The following is a 23619-nucleotide window of genomic DNA, read 5'->3' as shown; positions in this document are numbered from 1 at the left end:
TGCACTTTCCAAGGCCTGAGTAGTTCCTGCTTGTCATCACTGAACATTTCCTCAGGCAGCAGTGACTTGCGCATGGCCAGAAGTGTCCTTCTCTGCTACTGAGGGACACAGGTTCAATTCCAGTCCTTTGTCCTTTCCTGAGATACAAGTGATAACATGGGACAAAGGTGGGGGAAAAAAGAGAGCAAGAGAAAAAAATCATAATTAACAATGAAACAAGAAAATTTTGATTTTCATCTGCTAGGATTTTAAAAATTCATGATTCCCATGGAATTTCATACAATAGGTTTAGAGGTAGAAAAAATAAATTACCAGGAATGAACTTATTTGGAGTTGACAGAAGATGAATTTGGGGTTATCTACATCACATTTCTCTCTCAAGTATGCCTTCTAACTGAGAATTGACTGGTAAACTTTGTTAGGTTCTTTAAATCATGTTTTCCAAAGGAAAGCATGCTTGAGACTCTGAACATTTAGCCTTTAAGATCAAGGAGGAAAATACATGTGAATGCAAAAGTTGCCCCCAGGAGTTAATGTAAAAAAGACATTCATGGGAAAATATTAAAGAAACTAATGTACTACTTAAGATCTGCGTCCTTTTCCTCATACCTTAACTTGGAGTGACTATGTTGTTCCTGGAAATATATTTGTAAAGCTTGGGGGGAGTGGGAGTGGAGCAGGTTAAATGTCCACTTGCAATCTGCTCTTTATCTTCCTGAAAACTATTAGCCTCAAATGATTCAGAAAAAAAGATGACTGAAATATAAGGACAAAAGAAAAAACTTGGACCTTTTGTAACAGCTAAGGGTACAGTTCCCTGTCCAACCTGTTAGAAGTTTCCAGGTTGAAAATCCAGTGAGAACTGCCTGGATTAAGTCCAATGTGTTGCATCCTTAATTCGTGGTCATAGCATGTGGAGAACAAGAAATTAATGTCAGTTGATCTAATTAGGAATTAAGATTCAGTTCTCTGTCATCTAATTCTCTGGGGGTTTTTTGCTTATCTATTTTTATAGCTGGTAGAATACATAGAATGTAGTGGGAGGAGGTGGGGAAAGGAGAGGATTATTTATGCAAAACTCTGATGGCAAGTGCTCTTTTCCCTAAAATAATGAAAACAAACAGTAGCAATTTTGTTCTTTTGACAGTTTGTGAATTTTGGAGTATTTGTGGATAGGAGATATATGTTAATTGGTGTGACATGTTTTTGAAAATTAATGAGTTATGAAACGGTGACAGTTTTTTTTTTACCAGGTTAAAAAAAAGTGGTTATTTTATTATTTGTAAAACACTTCAGTACATTTATTTGTGAGTATATGTGCATCTAAGGGTTAAAAATAACTTATTTTCAGCTATGAAAAAGAAATCAGTTGAGCTAGTGATTATTTTTTAAACCATATCCCTGTGCTTTACATCAAAATATAAAGTAAATTCATAACTGTATGAAAAAGTGATTTTCCGAAGTTCAGCGTGATAAAGTGTAAGTTTGCTAAAACCTAAACTGAAACCTAAATTGAGCTTATCCTCAACTTTCGGGTACATTTTCAGTGACAAAAGAAAATTCTGTAAGAAATGTGGTCTGGTATGTCTTAGAAACAATATCCTCTTGTTCCGAATAAAATAGCTTTAGACTATTGTTTGCTGAACAATTATTTCTTTTTTAGACAGAACTTGAGTTGCCTCTTGGCTTTCATTTTTTAGAAAAATGCATTTACACACGCTTGAAATAGTCTTTTAGGCTAAAGAATGTAACTCACCAGGAAGACATGACTTATTCAGCATATCAGATAGAGAAGCTCTGAGCTCAGAAGCAAGTTATTCTTAAGTTTTTGAACAGAATATATTTTGGAAATGGGCAGAGGAGAAATTAACCTAGAAGGTTGAGATTAACATACCAAAAGTGCTATTAATCCCATGCCATCATTTGATACAAATTTATTTCCCAAACTTTCAAAGTTTTTGCAAACTCCTTGAATGCTACCTCCCACCTGTGATTACTGGACGCATCCTCCCACAAGCCCACGGAAAGGGACTCAGCTGGACCCCGGCTTTCTCATAAAATACCCGGCCACAGCGGACTGACCCATCTCTTTCCATGGGGCACCCCCTTCAGGACTCTAGGGTCCAGTGTCTACGAGTCTACTTCTCTCTTTTCTTCTAATGATCCCTGGGAGGCCTGTTACCTTCTCTGCTGAGTTATTAAATTTTATGTCTCATTTGTTCAGTGAGAATAATCCTACCTCAGTTGTTATGAAGGAAAAATCAGGTATATATGAAAGTTTCTTTGCGAGTTTTTAAAATGTGGTGTTACTGTGGCTAAGTGTGAATGCTGTGTAGTGTGCCTGTGTCTGGCCAGCAAGAATATAATGGGATTTTGTTTCTTTCTCAGCAGTGCTTACTGAATACTCAGAGCATGCTCTGAGCCTGCTGGCTCAGTGTGGGGGAGCAGAGGAGGAGAGGATTGTGTCAAAAATACCTGGGAACTTCTTATTCTCCAAAACACACAGCCTGATATCCTGTTTCCTACCACAGGGCTAGGCAAATTGTATTTTGAAAAATCTCCCATAGAACGGTAGACTCCAGATATTTTTTATCATATATCATGTGTGTGAAATCTAAGCATGCTAACATATATATGTATTTATACATTATATTCATATGCAAATATTAATGTTATATACCTTTTATAGCGTATCTAAAAACTGAAAAAGGTCAGATTAAATATTTTTAAATAATTTTAACACTATGAAAAAATCTTTTGCCCTCATTAAAAATGATTAATTTTTTAGTGAGAGCAGTATAATTTGTGTATTTTTTGAAAATTTTGTTTTAATATTGATATTTTTTATGCCTACCTCTAAGGTTCTGTATATTTTGATTCTCAGTTTTAATGGCTCTCATTGCTGAAAAATATACTCACAAAGATTTATAAATACAAATGGAAGGAGCATATCACTGGCCTTTTTTTTTTTTTTTGGTGAGGAAGATTGGCTCTGAGCTAACATCTGTTGCCAGTCTTCCTCTGTGTTTGCTTGAAGAAGATTGTCCCTGAGCTAACAGCTGTGCCAGTCTTCCTCTATTTTGTATGTGGGACACCGCGAGAGGATGGCTTGATGAGCAGTGTGTAGGTCTGTGCCCAGGATCTGAATCTGTGAATCCTGGGCCGCCCAAGCGGAGTGCACCAATTTAACCACTACGCCACCGGGCCGGCCCCCTCACTGGCCATTTTTACTAAATCACTGTACTCCTTGTTTCTGCCCATCCTACCAGTTTTAGTTAATTTGACAAAGGTTTTAGGTGACTTTCAAATGTTAAATTTCATTTTTCCTGAAAACTTCAAAATTTTTGAGAGGTATTATGTTTTTAAAGTTCTAACAAATAGGCTTGAAACTCTTTGGCAAGATTTCTAGTAGGTTAGAATATTCTATTTCGTTTTTGAGCATGCTGATATAAGAGTTTTCATAGGTGACACAGTTAACATGGTTTTTGGCAACAAGATCGCAAAACTGTGGAAACATTTCCCGACATCTGTTTTTAGAATCCTCTCCTTTCAAAGCATTAGTTTCTCTTGAAAAGCAGTTATTTTCTTATTTCATGTTAAGTCTCACCTTTACTTTGAAAGGAAGCTTCAAGTGTGTTTATTTCTTTGCTGCTAGGTAGCACACTGCACTCGGACCCCTGCAAAGGTCCACGGGTTTGGAACACTTGTCTTTTTATACAGGAAAAGGGCATGACTCATCTCTTAAATTCCACAACTTCTGAAAGTACTTGAGCTCTGCGTCCCTCTCAACCACACACAGTGGTTCTTTGAATATATGGAGTAATTTAGCAAATATCAGAAGCAGAAAAATGTTAGAATCATCTTCACTGATGCAACAATGATGCAAACCTCCCAGGCTGTGCAGTTTATTCTAATCCTCGAGTCTGCGAATATTGACCATTATTTTCTGTGAATCTGCTAACAATGTTGTCTGACCAAGGAATGCATTTGAATTTGGTGCCATATTGCTTTTCATGTACTTTTAGCCATGTTTATCTTGGTAGGAATAAAGAGGGGTATGTGGTTTTTAGTCTTTTGCTGGTAAAGGAACCTAGAAAGAAGCTTCTGTACATTTATCATTAAATTAGTAAAATTTTGTGGAGTGCTAAATTTGGTGGTTTGGTATCACATGATGTTAAACATCATTGAAAAAACTATAGACGTTTGTGTCCAGGTTGAGTGCTAAGTTTCTAAATGACTCGCCCATTTTGATAGCTCCATACTCTCATCAGCTAATATCTCAAGACATAACGCACACTTAGGAAAGTGCACTTCTATCAGTTAACCAAAATGGATGGGAGGCCACATTGTAAATGTCTTCTCAATAATTTCAATTGTTTTTGAATTATTCTTTTCAGATCCAATTAAATCATCAGTGCCTTGACCACATAATTTGGGCAATAGGGAAGAAGCACTAAGAGCTCAGTTCTCTGTTAGCTGTGCCATATTCTTGTTAACTGGTGCTTGTGTTTTTAGTATTAGCTTCAGTTAGTTTCTTTTCGGGCATCCTTTTAAGCGTGTGTTTGTTTTATGAGGGTTAATTGAGCTTAGTTAAAACCAGGTAGTGTGTTCTGTAAGTCCACTCAGCTGGGTGCATGTAAACTGCAATTCATTGCAATACACCAGACGAAGGCTTGATGTTCCGGCTGCCAACCCTTCCAAGTTGTGGGGTTCCTACAATTTCTTCAGGTTATCTCCCTTACAATACACGACTCATGACTGACATCGGGACTGATGAGGCCATATGTCAAACTGTGTAATACATTTTGCAAAGGTTAATTTTCTTTAGATGTAAAATAAATAGAAATAGAAATTCTCCTGTCTCCTTGCTGGGGAGCATGCACCCCTTGTTGGCACCATTACCTTAGAGTTATATGATATGCCCCTGAGCCAGATGCTTCATCACTGCTTCCGTTTTTCGCTCCATCGTTATTTCGAAAATTGCATGTGAGGAACTTCACCCCCACCCCAGTTCCCCAAGCCTACTCCTCTAGCTGGAAGTTTCATGTACAAATATATGAATGTATAACCTTTCTCAAAAACCTAAATGGGAGCATGGTAAACACATCTTGCTTTTTCCACTTCATGCTATTTCTTAGAGAACTTTCCATGTTAGCACGCACAGATATACATAATAATAATTTCCCCTGGTATTTACCCCTGTATTTCTACACAATAGGTTTATACTGTTGTTTATGAATTTGTCAATTGTAGATATTATCTGTTGACTTTCTGCCATCATAGATTATGCTCTAGCTCTCTTATGCCTTTTCATTTCTCCTACCATCCCTCCTTTTAGTTAAAAGAATACACAGCTTTTGGTTAAAATAATAGTCAGGATTCACCTTACTATGTCTTGATTATTTTGAGTACTTCGTGAAGTACTGAATTTGGTAATTTAATATTCTGTGATGTTAAATATCACTGAAAAAATTATAGATTTGTTTCAGTCCTTCTCTTCCGCGTTAGAGGTTTTTTTCCTCATGTGTCTGGTGGTTCATTGCTATCCATTCAGATTTTAGAGTGAGACACTGGTAAACGGCTCGCACGTTCTGGGGACACGGAGTGGCAGTGTTTGTGGGCTGGGGGACTTGCAGGTGAATGTGGTTGGGGAGCGGGCCAGCCTTTCTGTCGTTGCCCACTGTGCAGCTTTCTTTGGGCCTTTTCTCCTGAGGGGAATCCTCCAGCGTCCCGTCAGGGAGTGGCCACAGGCTGCGGGTGTGATAGGATAGGGGCTGAGGTCCCAGGGGTGAGAGTGGAGATTTCCACTCCTCCTGTGCCCCAGCCCAGCCCTGCTCTGTGCCTGGTGTTCCCAACTCTGGAGCCCCTTGGGTTCAGTCCTCTAGGGAATCAGCCCTGGGGTGCAGTGGTTGGCAACACGCAGCGCACTTTCTGCTGCCTGAACTCCAGGAGCTTGGCCCGTCTGCTTCTGTGAGAGCAGAGTGACCACGCACATTGACGTGGCAGCTTTCTCTCGTCTTAGCTTGGTTAACAATCCTGTCTTTATTTTCTGTCTTTTGAAAACTCTTTAAAATTTCTCCTTTCCTGTTGTCTGCTCTCCAGTTTTCTTTGTCGTGGCTGTTTTTCCACCTCTCGCTTCCTTTATTGTCATTTTAGCAGGGTTGCTGGAAGGGAAGGAGCTAAAAATGCATGGTCAATTCATCTCTTAAAACAGGAATCCGGGAAAGCTATATAAACTACCTGGTGGTAACCTTCCTCATATTGTTGTTTCTTGTGCAGTAAAACAAGCTGCCCCTCTGTTCTGTTCCTGGAAAGAAAAACAAAAGTCCAACCCTAAGCGAATCAGGAATTCAGTGCTTCCCTTCTGGAATCTTGATGCAGGTCCCAACTATGAAGTTTGCTGCAGACATCCTTTAAAAAAAAAATGCTGAACTATGCATGCCCATCCCTTCCTCCATCATCTTGTAGGTTTTATTGATCGTGTGTGAGTGAGTGAGTGGTTTTCTAAATGCATGGCCATCTCTCTTGGCTTCTTCAGCAGATGTGGACCTCTCTGGGTATGCTGGTGGGACGGCTGTCTTACATACCAAACTCCTCCCCATCTTCTCCATAGCCAGCCAGGCCCCGCTCGCAGAGGAGTGTGGGCATTAGAGCCTCCTGCCAGAATTGCTGTCAGCATTGCATCTTCCAGTGCCTTCTGGAAGCTTCTCTTTCACAGTCCACTTGGGGCACTGTCCTTTTATAGTGTCCTCATCTCAGGGTGAATATACAGAAAGACATCAGGAAGTATTACACTGTTTGGCGTGATAGATATCTGACTGTCAAAATTAAAATATGTTCATTTGAAACTTTCAAGTTGAATTTCTTGGAGTCTTGTGTCATTGCTAGTATTCATGCTTCCCAGATGAATGAAGTTCATGTTAATTTGACCTCCACTAAATGTTTGAGTGTTGTATTTGTTTTTTTCTAATTGCAAGTGGCATGATTGGTTTGTCAGTCTGGGAAGGATGGCAGGGGGTAGGCTGGCCTCAAGAGTCACAGGGATTCAAATGAGGTCATTTCCACATGGCTCTTGTCTGTCTTATCCCAACTTTTCTGTATGTCAGTGCCCTTCTGGAGATAGGCTGAAGACATGGTTCTAGGCAGCTGCAGGCATATAATCTGAGTTTCACATCCCTTCCATGTCTTTATGTCGATTTCAATGAAGGATCAAGATCATGCGATGTCTTTGATTATAATATTGGAGCTGTGGCTTCTCTTCTTACTTTTGTCCCTGTCCTCCTCCACCCATATAAACAAAACACTTTATGAGGTCATCTGTTTCTTCTAGGAATTAAGAGAATGTCTGTGGAAAGTTGTTTTGTGATTCATTTGTATTTGTGGGACTGCCTCCTGCATGTGGGCACTGGAGCCCAGTGGTGGCTGAAACCCTGGAATGACCCAGTCATCTAGGCTGAAGTCGACAGGGAGTGGTGGGGCCCGTGGCCAGCTAGAGGGTGCATCCCCACTGCTAGTCAGCACCAGATGAGTGATGCCAGGCAGGATGCCAGGTCTTCCTGTTGTTCAAAGAAGCCAGAAATCCAAATCTGTGTGTAAATTTTCTTAAGTTTGAAAAAAGTTGGTAATTAATTCAGACATTTTCTAAATCACTGTCTGGGCCAAACAATACATCATTTGTAATCTCTTATTCTTGAACTCATTTTTAAAGGTATAAAGTGAGGTCACGAGTGCTGGAGCAATTTGCTCAAGGTTAGGCAGTGCTCAAGTGGTGCCAGGGCTTTGTTGTAGGTCTCCTGAGGCCCAGCCCGGGATCCTTTGGAATGGACCACATTCACATTGTAAGATTTTGTTTTCATTGGCAAAATTTTCCTTGAATTTTTAAAAGCCAGTATTACCCCTGTAATAGCCTGTAAGTTTTTGGCCTTAATTCAGTAGTTTCATGTCAGATTCTTTGGTTCATGGGAGCTAAAATTTTAGCATGACTTCATTCTTTTGCATGGAGTTGGCAGTGGGCCAGCCAGCGAGGCCTGCCCATCAGAAGTCTCTGATAGAGCTTGCAGATACCAAGTTGACAGATGGGCTATGGCAGTGTGTGCGTCTGTGTTATAAATTAAAGGAAGATTCTAAGCAAGAGTTTAAATATTTCTCGTGACATTTTAATTTTAGTCAAGCAGCTATTAATCAAAAGATTGACTTAATGATCCTTGTTCAACAGAAAAATCCCCCCAAGTGTATTAATTTGGGCCTATGAGTTTATAGATGCTGGAATGGCAGACCTTTGTGCAGTGATTCACATCTCTACTCAGCTTTGCTATCAGAGTAGTTTTATTTGGCTCGTCAAAATGAAGCATTTATTTCTAGACATTTGAAGGTAGCTCACATTTCAGAAGAAGGCTTTAATTAAAATATACTTGCATCTTTGATTTTGTCTTATCTGCAAATACAAAGACATTAACTTTTTTAAAATGGTATAGTGATGGAGCTATATGAATGAATAGCGATGGAGCAGCTGTAGAAAATTGACCTCTTGCCTCAAGACAAATAAAAGTACGTTTCAGAAACATTTTCAGCTGCCTGTTTTTTCTACCTCTATAATGGACTCTAATTTGCTCTGCCTACCCTTCTGAAACCTCAGAACTTTCAAATTGCTATTCAATTTGCAGTGTAAGTTGTAATGAGAGGCACACCATACCAAGTGCAGGCTATGTGCTTGAGTTATATTGAGACTTCAATTTTAAAGATTCTTAATTATTTCAACCTATATTCATTGCAAGATTATAAAATTCTTTCCAAATGAGAGCTGATGCACAAGTTAACTTTTTTTTTCTAATGTGGAATAAGAAATTACAAATAGGTATCAGATAGTAAAAATCAGATTAAAATTTTTAGGAAATCTGGCCCCCCCTCCGCCCGCCCAAACTTGCTAAGAAAGTTAGTAGCAAAAAGTAAGAGAAAATGGTGCCTTTATGATATTCTTTGTTCTAAGGATGTTAGCATTGCTACTGCAATCATAAAATATGAACTTTGGTATATAAATTGGTGGTGGTATTTCCAGTTTACAAACAAACAAATGTAACACAAGAATGTTGTAGAAGTCTACTCCCAGGAATTTGGAAGGGGCGGTCATAAGTACTGCACCTAATTTGGACAATTTTGTGTAAGCCAGGCAGTCTACCTTTATTTCTTAAAGTCTGTTTTTATTTATGTATTTATTTTTTGTGAGGAAGATCAGCCCTGAGCTAACATCTGCCAATCCTCCTCTTTTTTTTTTTTTTTTCCCGCTGAGGAAGACTGGCCCTGGGCTAACATCCATGCCCATCTTCCTCCACTTTATATGGGACGCCACCACAGCATGGCTTGACAAGCGGTGTGTCGGTGCACGCCCGGGATCTGAATCCCAGGCCACCGAAGCGGAGCGGGCGCACTTAACCGCTACGCCACCGGGCCAGCCCCTAAAGTCTGTTTTTATAACCCTTAAAGTTATGATATGTCTTTGCTTCCCTGCTCTTCATCAGGCTCCGTCTCTCCACCCTCTCCAGAAATACTGAGTGCTGATGGCTCTGGAGAAGAGCGTGGGGAGGGACACATACAATCTTGATGACCTTTTCTAGGTCACACAATGGAAACTATTCTCTTAGAACTGCTCCTGACGTCATTTTCTATATCTTTGGGGAGAACCAGTGAAAGTTTTAAATGGCCCTGCTGTTTGTGGATCAGGGGCCTAGCTGTCAGAACTTCCAGCTGGGATTCATTCCAGTAGCTCTGGGAATACCCTCAGCTCTTATCTCTAGTAGTAGTAATTTTTGTTTTCTACCCATTCATTTCCTAAAGCTGATGAACCTGAGGGCAGAAGATGTTCAAAGTAAATTATTTGGTGGGAGGAATCTTTATATGCTTATCAACCATAGAGTCACAAAGGAACTTTGTTTTCTTTTAGGATGAGTCCAGTAAGTGGAATCCAGTATCTATTTTCAGATACTGATATGAAGGGCTATGGAGGGGGAAAAGTGATTTTTAACATTAATGGTGAGCTTGTTTCATTTTTTTTATTGGGAAGTCAAGATCCTTTTGTAGAAGCCAGAAGCAATTGAAAAACTTGTCGAGTCTAGGGAATCTGGTATCTCATATTTATTATATGATTTCCCTAAGAAATTAATTAAAGTTAAAATAGTATCCAAAATAATAGTCATGTCGAGTTATGCATTACACTTCTTTTCCCCTGGGGCCCTTACTGATCCTGACTCCTTTGTTCTTATCTTGCGCAGATTTATCACTCTGCAGTCTACCCACTTTATTTTTATCGAATTATGTTTTATAATATGTACTCATATTTAAGTGGTAGGAATGTTGTTTCGGTGATAAAGTAAGCCCTCTTCAATCTGTGTCTTGAGACTTTGAGGAGGGGTGAACAGGCCTTTCACAATAATTCTTACCCTTGCCATCTCCTGTCCTGCCCCAGTCTCAGATGGACATGCGGCCATGAAAACAACCCACCCAGTGGCTCCCATCCACTAGCCATTAGACCCAGCGGTGGGGCCTGTGGCTTCACAAGCTGCATGCCTCCTATTTCATCTCAGTATGGCATAATTATAGTGAATTGTCTATTATAATCAGATTAAATATCTCAGTATCTACTCTACATGTGAGAGGTTTTCTTTTTTTTGTTTTTCTTGATCCTTTTTGTGTAGTCTTGCCTGAATGAAAACCAATGACTAATTATGTATTAGTCTGGGAACATAGTATTTAGAGTGAATATATCTGAATTAATTGTGTCGTTAATAATGCCTCACAATTTTTGAACATATTCTTTGCTTGACTTAAAAATTGTATAAATTAGTCGTTTATTTTTTAAATGTCGCAGTGTGAAATGGCTTTGTGGGGACACCTCTGTATGCCTTAATTTCAGAACTATTACCAGCTGGGTCTCACTTATTTATTCCTTGTCCAATAGCTATTTATTATTCTCATTTTTTGCAGCTTAATTACAAACTCTGTTTTCTTGCCAGTGTGAATTCAGCATTACATCTGTAGGAGCAGTACTTACTGCAGTCAGCAGATCTAACCCAGAAAAAAAAACAAACCTGTGTTTTACGGCGTTGGAGGTAACTTGAGTGGGACAGCAATTTGAATGTCTTGTAAGGAGAGGAATTGAGATACTTTTTCTGAGTTGTCCATCTTTTTTTTGTGTGTGTGTGAGGAAGATCAGCCCTGAGCTAACATCCATGCTAATCCTCCTCTTTTTGCTGAGGAAGACCGGCTCTGAGCTAACATCTATTGCCAGTCCTCCTCCTTTTTTTTCCCTAAAGCCCCAATAGATAGTTGTATGTCATAGTTGCACATCCTTCTAGTTGCTGTATGTGGGACGCGGCCTCAGCATGGCCGGAGAAGTGGTGTGTCCGTGTGCACCCAGGATCTGAACCCAGGCCGCCAGCAGCGGAGCGCACACACTTAACTGCTAAGCCACGGGGCCGGCCCCGACCATCTAGTATTTTAAAAGGAAAAGTCCACATAAATTTTACTGTGCTGTGTGTTCATCATATTTTTCAATAATATGAAATAAATAATTTCATAATAAATAAATAATTGCTTTGGAAATCGATTTTGTATCCTTCAAGGATACTGTTTATGATTCATTAAGATTTAATGGAGCCTTGAGGAACATTTATTTTCCCTTTTTTGAAATGACAAGGAATGTCAGAGAAATGATAACTTTCTGGTGATGCAGGTCCTTCCAAATGTAGATTGCATTTATTGAAATCACAGGTAATATAATTGTAGTAGACCATGGTGCATATTCAATTAAATATACATTTAATCATGTTTATTCTAAACATCTATTTAATTACTCTTTTTTAAAAAAAAAAAAAAGCATCCTTTAAAAGTTTTTAACACAATGAAGACTTAAATTTCAGGCGGACATCTTATGAAGTTGCTGTGAATCTTACCTCATAGGCTGTCAGAGCTCGAAAGGATCGTAGGGTCAGCCAGTCCCGCTCCCTAAATTTTATATTTGAGGTCCTTCAGTGAGTTGCCTGACTGAGGAAGACTTAGGCTGGATTAGTTTATCTAATCTCACTAAGCCTTAATGTGCTTATCTGGAAAATTGGGATAATGATAGTAGCTACTCCATTGGGTTGTAAGGATCAGATGAGATACTGTGTCCCAGGTGTTGAATGTGATGCTTGGCAGGTGTCCACTAAGGATTAGCAGCAAGGTTAATGCCAAGTGTTAAAGTGAGTTAAGGCCAAGCTGAGCCTAGACCTCCGTGGCTCTCCCCATCCTGCACCCTCCACCCCCCACCATGTCAACCAATATTGTCCTGTCTACACCACTGTCTCCCCTCCCTCTCCCTCTTGAATTATGATAGAATCAGGAACATTTGGGCACTTTGTACAAAACCTTTTACTTACCCTCCCCGCCCTCCTTTGCCCTGTGTCTATTGATGTGGACAACAAAGCTTCTTTATTTTATGTCTTATTTGGGCCCCAGCGCTGTCCACATTGATGCCCAGTGGCTCAACAGAAAGGCAGAGCTGGTCCATGCCATTCTGTTTTGGGGGTGACTGGCACAGTATAAACGGGAACAAGAGGCCCTTCCCAGGGCACCAGGAGACCCAGCCTCTCTGCACTGGGGTATTTACAATGTGCTTTTATGCTCATGAGCTGTATAGGGCTGTGAATGTGACTGCCAGCACAAACAGAAAATGAAAAAATATTTTGCCCAAGTGGTTTGACAGTTATTAAGGACTTCACAAGTGTAAAGTGGTATTGCACTTTTGTTGTGAGAGTTTAGTAAGAATTTGCAACCTGAGGGAACCTTAAATGTGGCCTTAATAATAGAACTAGTGCTTTCAGTTTATAGTTCAACTAACCTAATAAAATGTTAAGAAACTCCAAAAGTACTTTTATCTCCATAAATTAAAACTATTTGGATTTCATAATGCATGCTTATTCCTATAGGGAGGGTGTTAGTCTTTCCTTCAAAAGAGTAACGGTTAACACAAATCATTGTGTTTCCTCTTATGCATATTATGTAGCATATATAAATAGAACTATATATAATATGTTCCCTATGTATGTATCTATAAAGAAAGACAAAGGAAAGTGTAAATGCTTTGTTAGAAGGCTGATAATAGCAGATGTAAACTAATGATGATAAACCATTATTAGTTTTGCTGCCCATTTTGAGGTAGGCCATACAGAATGGTTGGGCTAAGTAGAATGCCAAACTAATAAATTCAAGTTTTCTCAAACTGAGGACTTTGAAATCCAAGAATTTTGTCCTGAAATCTGAACGTTCACAACCCATAGGCCTATGTGGAATGTAGAAACTAACAAGTAGGATTAACTGAGCCTTATTCAAGATGATAGCTCATTGTCATTACCTGCATCTGCTCATGAATGGGAACTAGGGACAAGGTATATTTTAGTTCGTATGAAGTCAAAGCAATAGGCTAAAGGAGAGGGTGTCCAGGAATTTAAGTGGCCTTTCAGTTATGGGCCAGATGAATGACTGGTGAGCCCCATATACAACAAAATAAAATGTGCTTATAAAATAATATAAGGGCTCGTAGGTTCACAATGGAAAAATATTATTTATTAATTAAAAGCCTCTTTTAAGTGGTAGATCTTCTGGTTTGTGAAGTGTTTGTTCACAGGTCATTAAATCTAGCTACTCACCTGACCAAGAGGTTTGGGGGGAGAATTTTTTTGGGGAAAAGAGAAACCCGAAGGAAATGTGAAGCCATTGTGAATGAAAGGCAAGCTGGAAGAAAGATAAAATGCCCATGAAGCAGCTGTCTAATGTGACTCAGGCTCAAGCTACTACTCGATTATAAAGGAATAGCTACACCAGACTGTATTGTAGTCTGCACAATGAGAGATGAGACTGTAGGATCTCCAACGTTCTCTTTTAATTTCATCATTTTATGATTCTCTGTAAACCAAGGTGTAAATGTCCTCATCTCTGATTTCTCATCCCTTTCCTCCTCTAAGAACAAGGGCCAAACATTCCCCACTTCCTGGGTACTCTGATATGTGAAGATTTCATTTAAATGAAATACTAGTCCCATCTCTCCATCTGTCAAAAGCCACATCGGGCTTCACCCCTCCCAGAAGCCCTTCCCGGTGCGTGTTGCAGTGGGCTCCCTGCTCAAGTTCCTGTGGCGCTCACGTCTAGACTCCAGCCTTTCTTCTCTGCTGCCCTGTATTCACCCTGTTTGTGTATATGCTGCCCCATCAACTACAGTGGAAACTCTTTATGGTCCTTTGTACTGAGTTCTTATTTCCAAGCGATTAGCCTGGAACTCCATTGCTCTTTATGTCACACCTTGTGCCATCTTGGTGGCACACCCAACTAGCAAAACCCTCAAACCTGAAGGACCCCAACCATCCCCGTCTCCTCACCTGCAGCCTGAGGCTCAGCTCTGCTGGAATGTCACTCCACCACTTCCTTGGTTCCCTGTAAGTCAACCGTCAAGGACTGCAAATGGACTCTCAACTCTGCCCCAGAGCCTAGCCACATTTCTCTCTTCAAACCTGTTTTCCCACATTCTGCAGTCAGTTTTTCAAATTCTCTCTGTTCTGAGCCTCTGAACCCCTCAGGCTGCCTCTCAGTCTCAGCAGATGGCCCCAGCTCCTCCTTCGCAGAGAAAGTAGGAGCCAGTGGATGGGACTAGCCTGTCTTTGCTGGGTCAGATTCTACCACTTTCGCACAACTCCTGTCCCTTGTCCCTCTTGTCAATAGAGGAGCTGCCTCCCCCAAACCATTTCCTTCGTGCATGCTTTGGACCCCATCCCCTCCCACCATCTCAGAAAGTACTGTGCAAGGAATGTCCCTTCTCTCTCAGGCCCTTCGTCCATCCGTCATCCCTCTTCATCTCTCTCCTCTCTTTCACTTCCAGACTTCTTATAAACTAGCCCGATTCAGTGTCTGCATTCTCTCACCTCGCCGGCTCTCCACACCATACTTCAGTCTGGTTTCCATTGCTAGTTTCCATCAAAACCCCTCACGCTAAGGTCGCCAGAGACCTCCATGTTGCTCAGTCTCGCTAACCTTTTCCACTTGTCATCCCACTTGACTTCTCAGAAGGATTCAACACTGTTCGTCCCATTTTGTTCTGACTCAATCTTTCCTTCATGTCCACGAGATGACACTGTGCTTGCATTTCCTACGTCCCAGTTCTTCTCTTTCTGCTTTGTAGGCTCATCCTCCTCTTCAGGCTATTAACCGTTGATGTTCTTCAGGACTGCCTCTAGACCCTCCTTTCCTCTCATTCACTCCTGAGGAGAAACCATTGTCTTATACACAGATACACATATTTTTATCTCCCGCCCCGCCTCCCCTGGGAACTTCCGATCCACATGTCCACCTGCCTACGTGACATCCACACTTAAGACGTCTCAAGAGCACATCACATTTAACAAGTTCAAAAATGAACTCTTCTCTTAAAATACTCCATCTCAGTAAATGGGACCACAGTCTGTCCTGTCAGGCAAGCCCGTGTAGTACCAGCTCAGTAGTGCTGGAATCTTCTTCCTTCATCTCTGCTGCCTCCACCCTCTTCCAGGCTACCATCCTCTCATGGAGTTCCACAATAGCCTCTTACAGTCCTTGTAGACTTTGTGTTCAGCCTCATCCCATCACTTGCCCTCTCGATTTCTGCCCTTCTACCACACTAACCTTTCATTTCTCTGGTTAACTGTGCCCTCTCCTGCCACAGGGCCTTTGTACCTGCCTCGCTACTTCTTGGAACCCCTCTCCACCTGTCTTCTCCTGCTTGAGTCTAACCTCTCCTTCAGGCATCACTGCCCTGGTTCTGGTCCCTGCCTCTGTCATGCTTGCTCGTAGCATGATGTCCTTCTCCGTCCTGACACTTGTCATTTTGGGATTTTACGTCTGTGCAATTCTTCATTTAATGTGTATTCCCCTCTAGAGTGTAAACACCGTGAGGGTGAATGCTGGTGTTTGAACAGTGCCCAACCCAGAGTGGACGCTCACCTGTTGGACTCATGAAAGGACAGGTGGTGAATGAAGATCGATAAGGGAAATTCTCAGATGACACATTCCATTTGGGCTAAAAGGTTTTCATATTTTCTCCACAAAACATTTTTCAGAGCAGGAACTATAAAGCAAAAAGGATTCCAGAAGTTTCTCTTCTGCTGCTTACTTTCTTAAGAAGACGCTTTGACTAATACAGATTTCAGTAGCACGAGGGTGGAATTGAGAGGTTTGGATGATCCTACTTGCAAATTGGGTTTTGCTTTCTCCGTAATCACTTGAAGCATAGACGTGATGGGAATCCTTTATTTTCTTCTCTCCAGCTTTTTTCTGTATCATTTGGTGAAGACGATAGGAAGTTAACTGATTGCTCCTTCCTTGCCACCCTGTACACTTTCTTTGTTTTTATTTACACTCTAATATTTCCACAAGATGTTGAAAAATTGATTTAGTTGTCATCCAGCTTCGTTCTAATTGTGCTTGTTGCAAGACTTGGTTTTCAGTTCTGATTCTCTTTTTTTCAAACTTTGATATTCTAGTGCTAGTACAAAGATACATAATTTTTAATTTTTTTGCAGATACTTGAGTAAACTGAGTGGGAGAGATTATATGATTTTAAATTAGTCTAGTGTTTTTGTTAATCGGCAGTTTGATACATTTTTATGGACCATAAGGTGAAGGAGATTTTAATAATATAGTATAGAAGAGGCTCAAAGTGATGTCTGATTAAATTATTGCAGTCAGTTGACAGAAACAGAATTGTAATTTGGCCTTGCACAAATGCAACCTAAAGGGAGTTTCCTCAAGAAAACTACTTGCTGGAAAATTTATGTAGATCATCAGGTTATATGAGTTAAGGATTAACTGGTGGTTGTAATTAAGGTTGTTTGGGGTGAATATAAAGTGTTTATAGGTTATAATCGATTATAATGCATTTTGAGGGATTATTCTGATTATCTTATGCTATAATTAGATTATATCATTTACTGTTTTAAGTATCTGCTCCTTTTTATGTCTGTGCTACCCAAACTGTGCCAGGGTGCCCTAGGGCATTGCAGCAAATTCACCAGGAGGGCCACGGGAGAGTTTAAAATTTCAAGGGAAACATGGCGATACTCAGCATGTGTAGGACACCGTGCAAACTGCAAGCTCGAGGGAGTTCACAGTTTCCACTTAGATTGCACTGCATTCCTTTCAATGACGTCGTATCTTTGGGAAGCTGGGTTCTCAGCAGTTGGTGTGTAAGTACTCAGCAAGTACCAGACGAAAATCAGTGGATCAGAAAATCAGGGGGGTGGTATCAGAGATCTGCTGAGAATCTGTGCAGTGCCCAACACAATATGTATATATATTATACTATACACTACATATTATATATATTATATATAATATAAATATATATATAAAATTTATAAATAACCTGATAGTTTGCACTTATGTTTTTTGGTCATCGTTTTTAAAAAATTATTAAAGTCGTTAATTTTTACAATAGACAATTCTTTAACATGATTCAAAATGCCAAAAGCGTAATAAGGAACACTCTGAGAAGTTTCCCCCACCTTGTTGACAGCAGCTCTGTCCTCCTGGTTGCCCAGGCCAAGGCCTCGGAGTCGGTCGTGGCTTCTGTCTTTCCCACATTGAGAACTTCAGGAAATCAGGTCGGCTCTACTTTCAAAACATCTCCAGAATCTGCCTCCCTTTCCCTAGCTACACTGCTGCCACCCTGCTCAAAACAGGCTATTACTACACTTCCTCATAACTGTTCTCCCTGCTTCTACACTTGTGCCCACCCCCACCCCAACACTAATTGTTTTAAACCCTAAGTTAAGTGATACCATCACCCCACCACCCAGAATCCTGCAACAGCTCCCATGTTGTTCAGATTAAAAGCGAGTCTTTCCAGTGACCTGCACGGCCCTGAAGGACCGCCCCTCCACCTTACCTCTCTGATCTCAGCTCTTAACTCTTTCTCCCTTCACCTAATGTGCTTCAACCATGCTGGTCTCCTTGCCCCAAGCATACCAAGCATGCCCCTGCCCCAGGGCCTTTGCAGTGGAATGCTGTATCCCTTATCTCTTTCAAACCTTGGCCCACTCTATTTTAAATACTTCAGGGACCCCCACCCTTAACACTGAGGGACATCCCTAGCTCTTCTGAGCTGCTCTTTTCCTTTTTTCCATAGCCTTCTAACATGGTAGATAATTTACTTCTAACACAGTAATTTACTAAGTTTGTTGTTTTATTTTCTGACTCTTCCCACTAAAATAACAGCTACAGGAGGGCAGGCATCTTCATCTGTTTTGTTCAACAATGTTTCCAAAACATCTGGAAGAATACTTAGCAATAATAAGTGTGTAGCAAATATTAAATGAATGATGTTCCATATGTTGTTTAAAAATCTATATCTTAATTTTTTGTCTATTTGAACTATTGATGAAAGCATAGTCAAATCTTCCTCTATAATGATGGATTGTCCATTTTCCCTGAGGTCCTAACAATTTTGGCTCTATACTTGCAGGCTAATTAGGTACTTATAAAATATGAATTCTGTCTATCTTCCTGGCTAATTGAATCTCTTATCATTATGTACAGACCTTCTTTAGCCTTAATAATGCTTTTGTGTTCAAGTTATTAGTTTATCTGATATTAGTAAAAGTAAGCTAGCTTTTCAATAATTTTGAGTACTATGTAATATATTTTTTCTGTTCCTTAACTTGCACCCTTTTTGAGTTCTTACGTTTTAGTGTGTCACTTGCATATAGCATATAGTTTTTAATTCATTTTGACAATCTATCTATATCTATATATAGATAGATAGATAGATTTTATTTTTTGGTGAGGAAGATTAGCCCTGAGCTAACTTCTGTTGCCAGTCCCCCTCTTTTTGCTGAGGAAGATTGGCCCTGAGCTAACATCTGTGCCCATCTTCCTCTACTTTATATGTGGGACGCCTGCCACAGCATGGCTTGATGAGCGATGCACGGGTCTGCACCCGGGATCCAAACCTGCGAACCCTGGGCCACTGAAGCGGAGCTCACGAACTTAACCACTACGCCACCAGGCTGGCCCCGACAATCTGTATTTTTAACTGCAAGTCCATTTATGCCTAATGTGATTATGTATATATCCAGATTTATTTCTGTCATTTACTTTCAATTTGTCCCACTTTTGCAATGCTTATTTTTTTCTTCTTTCTTGCTTTTTTAAAAAAGTTAGTTTTGTTTTCTTACTCTTTTTCCCTTCTACTAGTTTGAAAGTTATATACTCTGTTTCTATTCTTTTAATGTTTGCCCTTGAAACTTTACCGTAATACTTAAAGTCTAAAGTTAATGTTTTAACCCTCCTCTTGAATAATATATGAACACTGTCTAACTTTCACCATCTATGTCCCAACTTACACACTGTTGCTGTTCAGTGTTTATTTCTGTCCTTTTTAGTCCTATAAATTAAGCATTATTACTTTATATAGGTGATGTTTACTTATATTTATCCTCATATTTACCAATTTATTTGCTTACTAATTCTTTTTTATCTCAGACCTTCCAGACACATTTACCTTCTTTCTGAAGTATAACCTTAAAGTCTAAATAATATGCTTCTAAAGCTTTTAAGTTCCCTTAGTGAGGTTTGTTGTAGCTAAGTTCTGGGTTTTTGTTTATATGAGAAAGCCTTCATTTTGCTCTCATTTTTGAAAGATAGTTTTGATGGATATATATAACCTTTAGTTTAACTGCAGTGTATCTAGGTGTGGATTTTTTCTTAGATTGCTTGTGTACATTAGGTATTATGTATCCACAGAATTGTGACTTTCATGAGCTGTGGAAAATTCTCAGCCATTATATCTTCCCCCCCCCCCCAAAGCCCCAGTAGATAGTTGTACATCATAGTTGCACATCCTTCTAGTTGCTGTATGTGGGATGCGGCCTCAGCATGGCCGGAGAAGCGGTGCGTCGGTGCGCGCCCGGGATCCGAACCCGTGCTGACAGTAGCGGAGTGCAGGCACTTAACCAACCACTAAGCCCCGGGGCCGGCCCTCAGCCATTATATCTTCAAATATTGTCCCCTCTCCATATTCTCTATTCTCTTCCTCCAAGATTCCATTTAAACTCACTCCAAACTCCCTGTCTTAAATAATTTGGTTTTTTCTTAACCATTCTTTTGTATGTTCCATTTCCGTTCTGTCTCTCTGTGGTATTCTAGGTAACTTCCTCAGATTGACCCTCCAGGATACCACTTGTCCAGTCTGCTGTGTAAGCCCTGGGTTAGAGGCTTTTTGTTTTGTTTTCAGTTCAACAATTATAGTTTTCATTTTGTAAAAGTTTTACTCAATTCTTCTTAAAATCTGATTGGTCATTTTGAAAGTCTCATGGTTTACTCATTTTTAGTAGTCTATCTTTTACTTCATACATTTTACATACAGTTTTTGTTTTCTCTTCTGTATCTGATCATTCTAATAGCTGAAGTCTTGAAAATAATCATCAGTTTTGTTTCTGCTGACTCCCACTCTGTTATCTTTGTGAGCTCATATTTGGTTGATCTTAATCTGTGGGAATCCAGAGGCCTGTGTTGCGCATGCTTTCCTCTAGACACGTTTGCGTTTACTTTCACCAGGTGTTGGTACCACTTTCGCCTCCTTCAAGGGTCCTAGTTTAATGTTGAAGCCGTCACTTGAGCTCCCCAGCTTTCCTTTGACCCAACTGAGTGTTGAAATTGGCAGCTGTCTTCAGAGAAACCCCTCCCTTCACTCTGGCTTGATGGTCACCACATTCCGTATGGATTAGGCTCACTTTGGGGGAAAGAAGGCGTCTTGAAGATTTTCTTTACTTTCTATGAACCCAGCGATGTGTTAACAACTTTGCTTTATCAAGGAACTCATTTGTGTGTTTGTTTTGTTTTGTTTTTGTAACTGAGAACCCTTCCAAGTAGCTTCCATTTTACTGGACATATAAATCGTTAAAGTGGTTTTTATTACGAGCAAAAAGGGAGATAGAGCTTAGGAACCAAGATGCAAAAATAATTAACCGAGAGAAAGTTCAGTTTTTTCAAAGTCACGTATCAAAAGCTGTCCCTGCCATTCACTGGAACATAAACGGAACTTGGTTCAACCCTTTGTCCTCTGTAACCACATCTTTGCTTTTGCTCTTGACATCTCTCCAACCCATCTCCTTCTCTTTTAGTCCCAGAGCCATATGTCTCCTTCCTTTTCTTCATGAAGGTTCCTCTTCTGGTCAATTCATGCTTCACCCCAAGACTTATTTTTAAACTTAGTTCCTATAAGAAAAGTAAAGACTACAGGAATGACAGTGTTGCTTTTTGAGTACCCAAAAGTGTAAGGAAATAGTCAAATCCATTTATTCAACCACTATTTATGTCAGAAATTAAAAAGCCATCTTTCTCAGAGAACATTTTCTTTACAGAGGGAAGTTGTTCTGGACATGTGATCAAAGGGGCTCTGGGTTGGGACTCTGGAGGAGAAATGGGAAGATTGACGCAGAGAAACAGGGACAGTTGGCCATGAGGGTTCACCCTCTAGAATTTCTCCCTTGCCACTGCCATCCCAGAGGCCCCCATAGGCCCAACAGCAGACAGAGATGAGCAGTGGGAGTTGGAGCTGGATGTGAGGTGGGAGGCAGTGGTGAAGTCTGATGGGAGAGTGAGCAAAACAAGAGAGATGAGCTAGGATAGGAATAGGGAGGAAGGTGGGCCAGAGAGTTCTTGTGTCTTCCAGGATTTCTTTGCAAGATACACGTTCAAGTCAAGCACTTCCCACCTAGATAGTAATAACCTGTGCCATTTATTTTATATTTTTCTAGATCAATGAACTGAGCCATGTTCAAATCCCTGTTATGTTGATGCCAGACGACTTCAAAGCTTATTCGAAGATAAAGGTGGACAATCACCTCTTTAACAAGTAAGTAAAGTAACGACTTTTTCTAGAACTGACTTTTTCTAGAACTGATGTGGCTGCCAGAAGTATGATTTTTGTGAATTTCTATAACCCATTATTTTTCAATGGGTGGGAGTAAAGTTTTGCTGATGAAGTTAATCCTGTGATAAACATAACCATCTGTCATTTTCAGAAAAGCAACAGCAGTCCCTCTTGGGTAATATCCTTTTGCCATATGGCATATCATTCTCTATGAATATCTTATATGTTCAAAGTGATATTCTCATTACAATTTAAATGTTTGAAGCTGTAAATTGCTTGGATTTCTGAGCAGCTATGGACCTTAGCTATCTTACACAAAACTCTGATAACGATTACTTTCTGAGCAGAACTGACTACTTCATAGAACAACAAAGAATTAAGGTGCATTTTTATAAAACATAATTGGATGCCATATTGGACATGGAGAATATTTCTCCTTCATTTGAATGTCATTGTATGTTAGGTAGTCCATTGACAGCCAGATATACAAAGACGTATGAGACATGCCCTGCCCTCAGGGAGCTTACAGTCAGGCGGGTGGTTGGAAAATGACACGTACAAATTACTATAATTTGGTGTGCAAAGTACCACAATAGAGGGGGGATGTGTGTGTGTGTGTGTGTGTGAGAACACAAAGGAGGAAGCAGTTCTGAAGAGTAGGATGAGCCTCAAAGAAATCCTTCCCACATGAGGATCAATTATGAAATTTCTTAGTGGGGCCATTGTTCTAATGTGAAGCTGACGTGTTACTTCTTCTCATAATACTGTTTAGAGGTTGACCTTTTGAGGGGACCTTTTCTATGTGAATTTAACGTGGTATTTATATAAAACATAAAATAGGTCGTTCAAGGAGTGAGATGGTCTTGTTTTGTAAGCTCTAATCAGCTAGGAACTGAGGACTAGTGTGGGGAGCGCTGGTTGTGGCTCACTCTGCTGCCCTTCCCTGACTCTCCAAGCTCTCAGCTTTCCCTTCCCTGTCCCCTCTGCGTGGCCCCTTCCTCTCCACCTCTTTTTCCTTGAGGAAGCGGCTGTAACATGTGGTCAGGATGAAAAAGGTCCTAGAGTCCCAGCACCCCTAGAAGGTGAGAAGAGACAGATGTTATCAGTCTGCCCCTCTGTCTCCCAGATCGTACTGTGGGTGGCACTTGGTTCTATGAAGCACATCTGTGCCTTCTGTGGGTCGGGAACTCCACGCGCTTCTTTGGCAACATGTAGAACTAGATGGTGGTGTTACCACCCAAGGTGGGTCGTCTGCCCGCCACCAGACATGCCAGTAGTCGAGAAGCAAGGTGGTAGGAGAGAAAGGGTTTTATTACAGCTTGCTAGCAAGGGGGAAGATGTCCGACTAATGTCCAAAAGAACCATCTTACAGAACAAAGACCACAGGCCAGTTATGTAGGGGGCTGGTCTCCAGGTGGGGCAGACATCTGGTCTCAGTTCCTGATCATCTTTTGTTTTACTGGATATGCATCAGAGACCAGAGCAATGCCGTATACTCTGATCTTTCAGTTATGGTTGACGATGGCTATCAGCATAGACTTTCTGCCCAGGGGTCACCACGTTCCTAAGGAACTCAAAAGAACAAAGTTATCACCTTGTCGCAGCTGGGAGGGGCCATAAAATCTACAGAGCATGTATACCTCCTGGAGGGTGCAAATCCGGCTGGGTTAGTTAATCAGAGGTCACTCAAA

At 40.5% G+C, this 23619-nt stretch overlaps 1 protein-coding gene across 1 annotated transcript in view; it reads left to right on the top strand.

The window, feature by feature from the left end:
* Positions 1 to 23619, top strand: part of PIP4K2A (phosphatidylinositol-5-phosphate 4-kinase type 2 alpha) — a 165431-nt gene that overhangs the window by 79698 nt on the left and 62114 nt on the right. Inside the window, exon 2 of the mRNA XM_058532564.1 lies at positions 21813 to 21910. Within this exon, the coding sequence (XP_058388547.1) occupies positions 21813 to 21910 (98 nt within the window). The remainder of the gene's footprint in view (positions 1 to 21812; positions 21911 to 23619) is intronic.

The sequence above is a fragment of the Diceros bicornis genome, chromosome 36 (assembly GCF_020826845.1).
Source record: "Diceros bicornis minor isolate mBicDic1 chromosome 36, mDicBic1.mat.cur, whole genome shotgun sequence".
NCBI lineage: Eukaryota > Metazoa > Chordata > Mammalia > Perissodactyla > Rhinocerotidae > Diceros > Diceros bicornis.
Note: the sequence above shows the minus strand (reverse complement) of the source record. Positions and strands in the feature narration are given on the sequence as shown.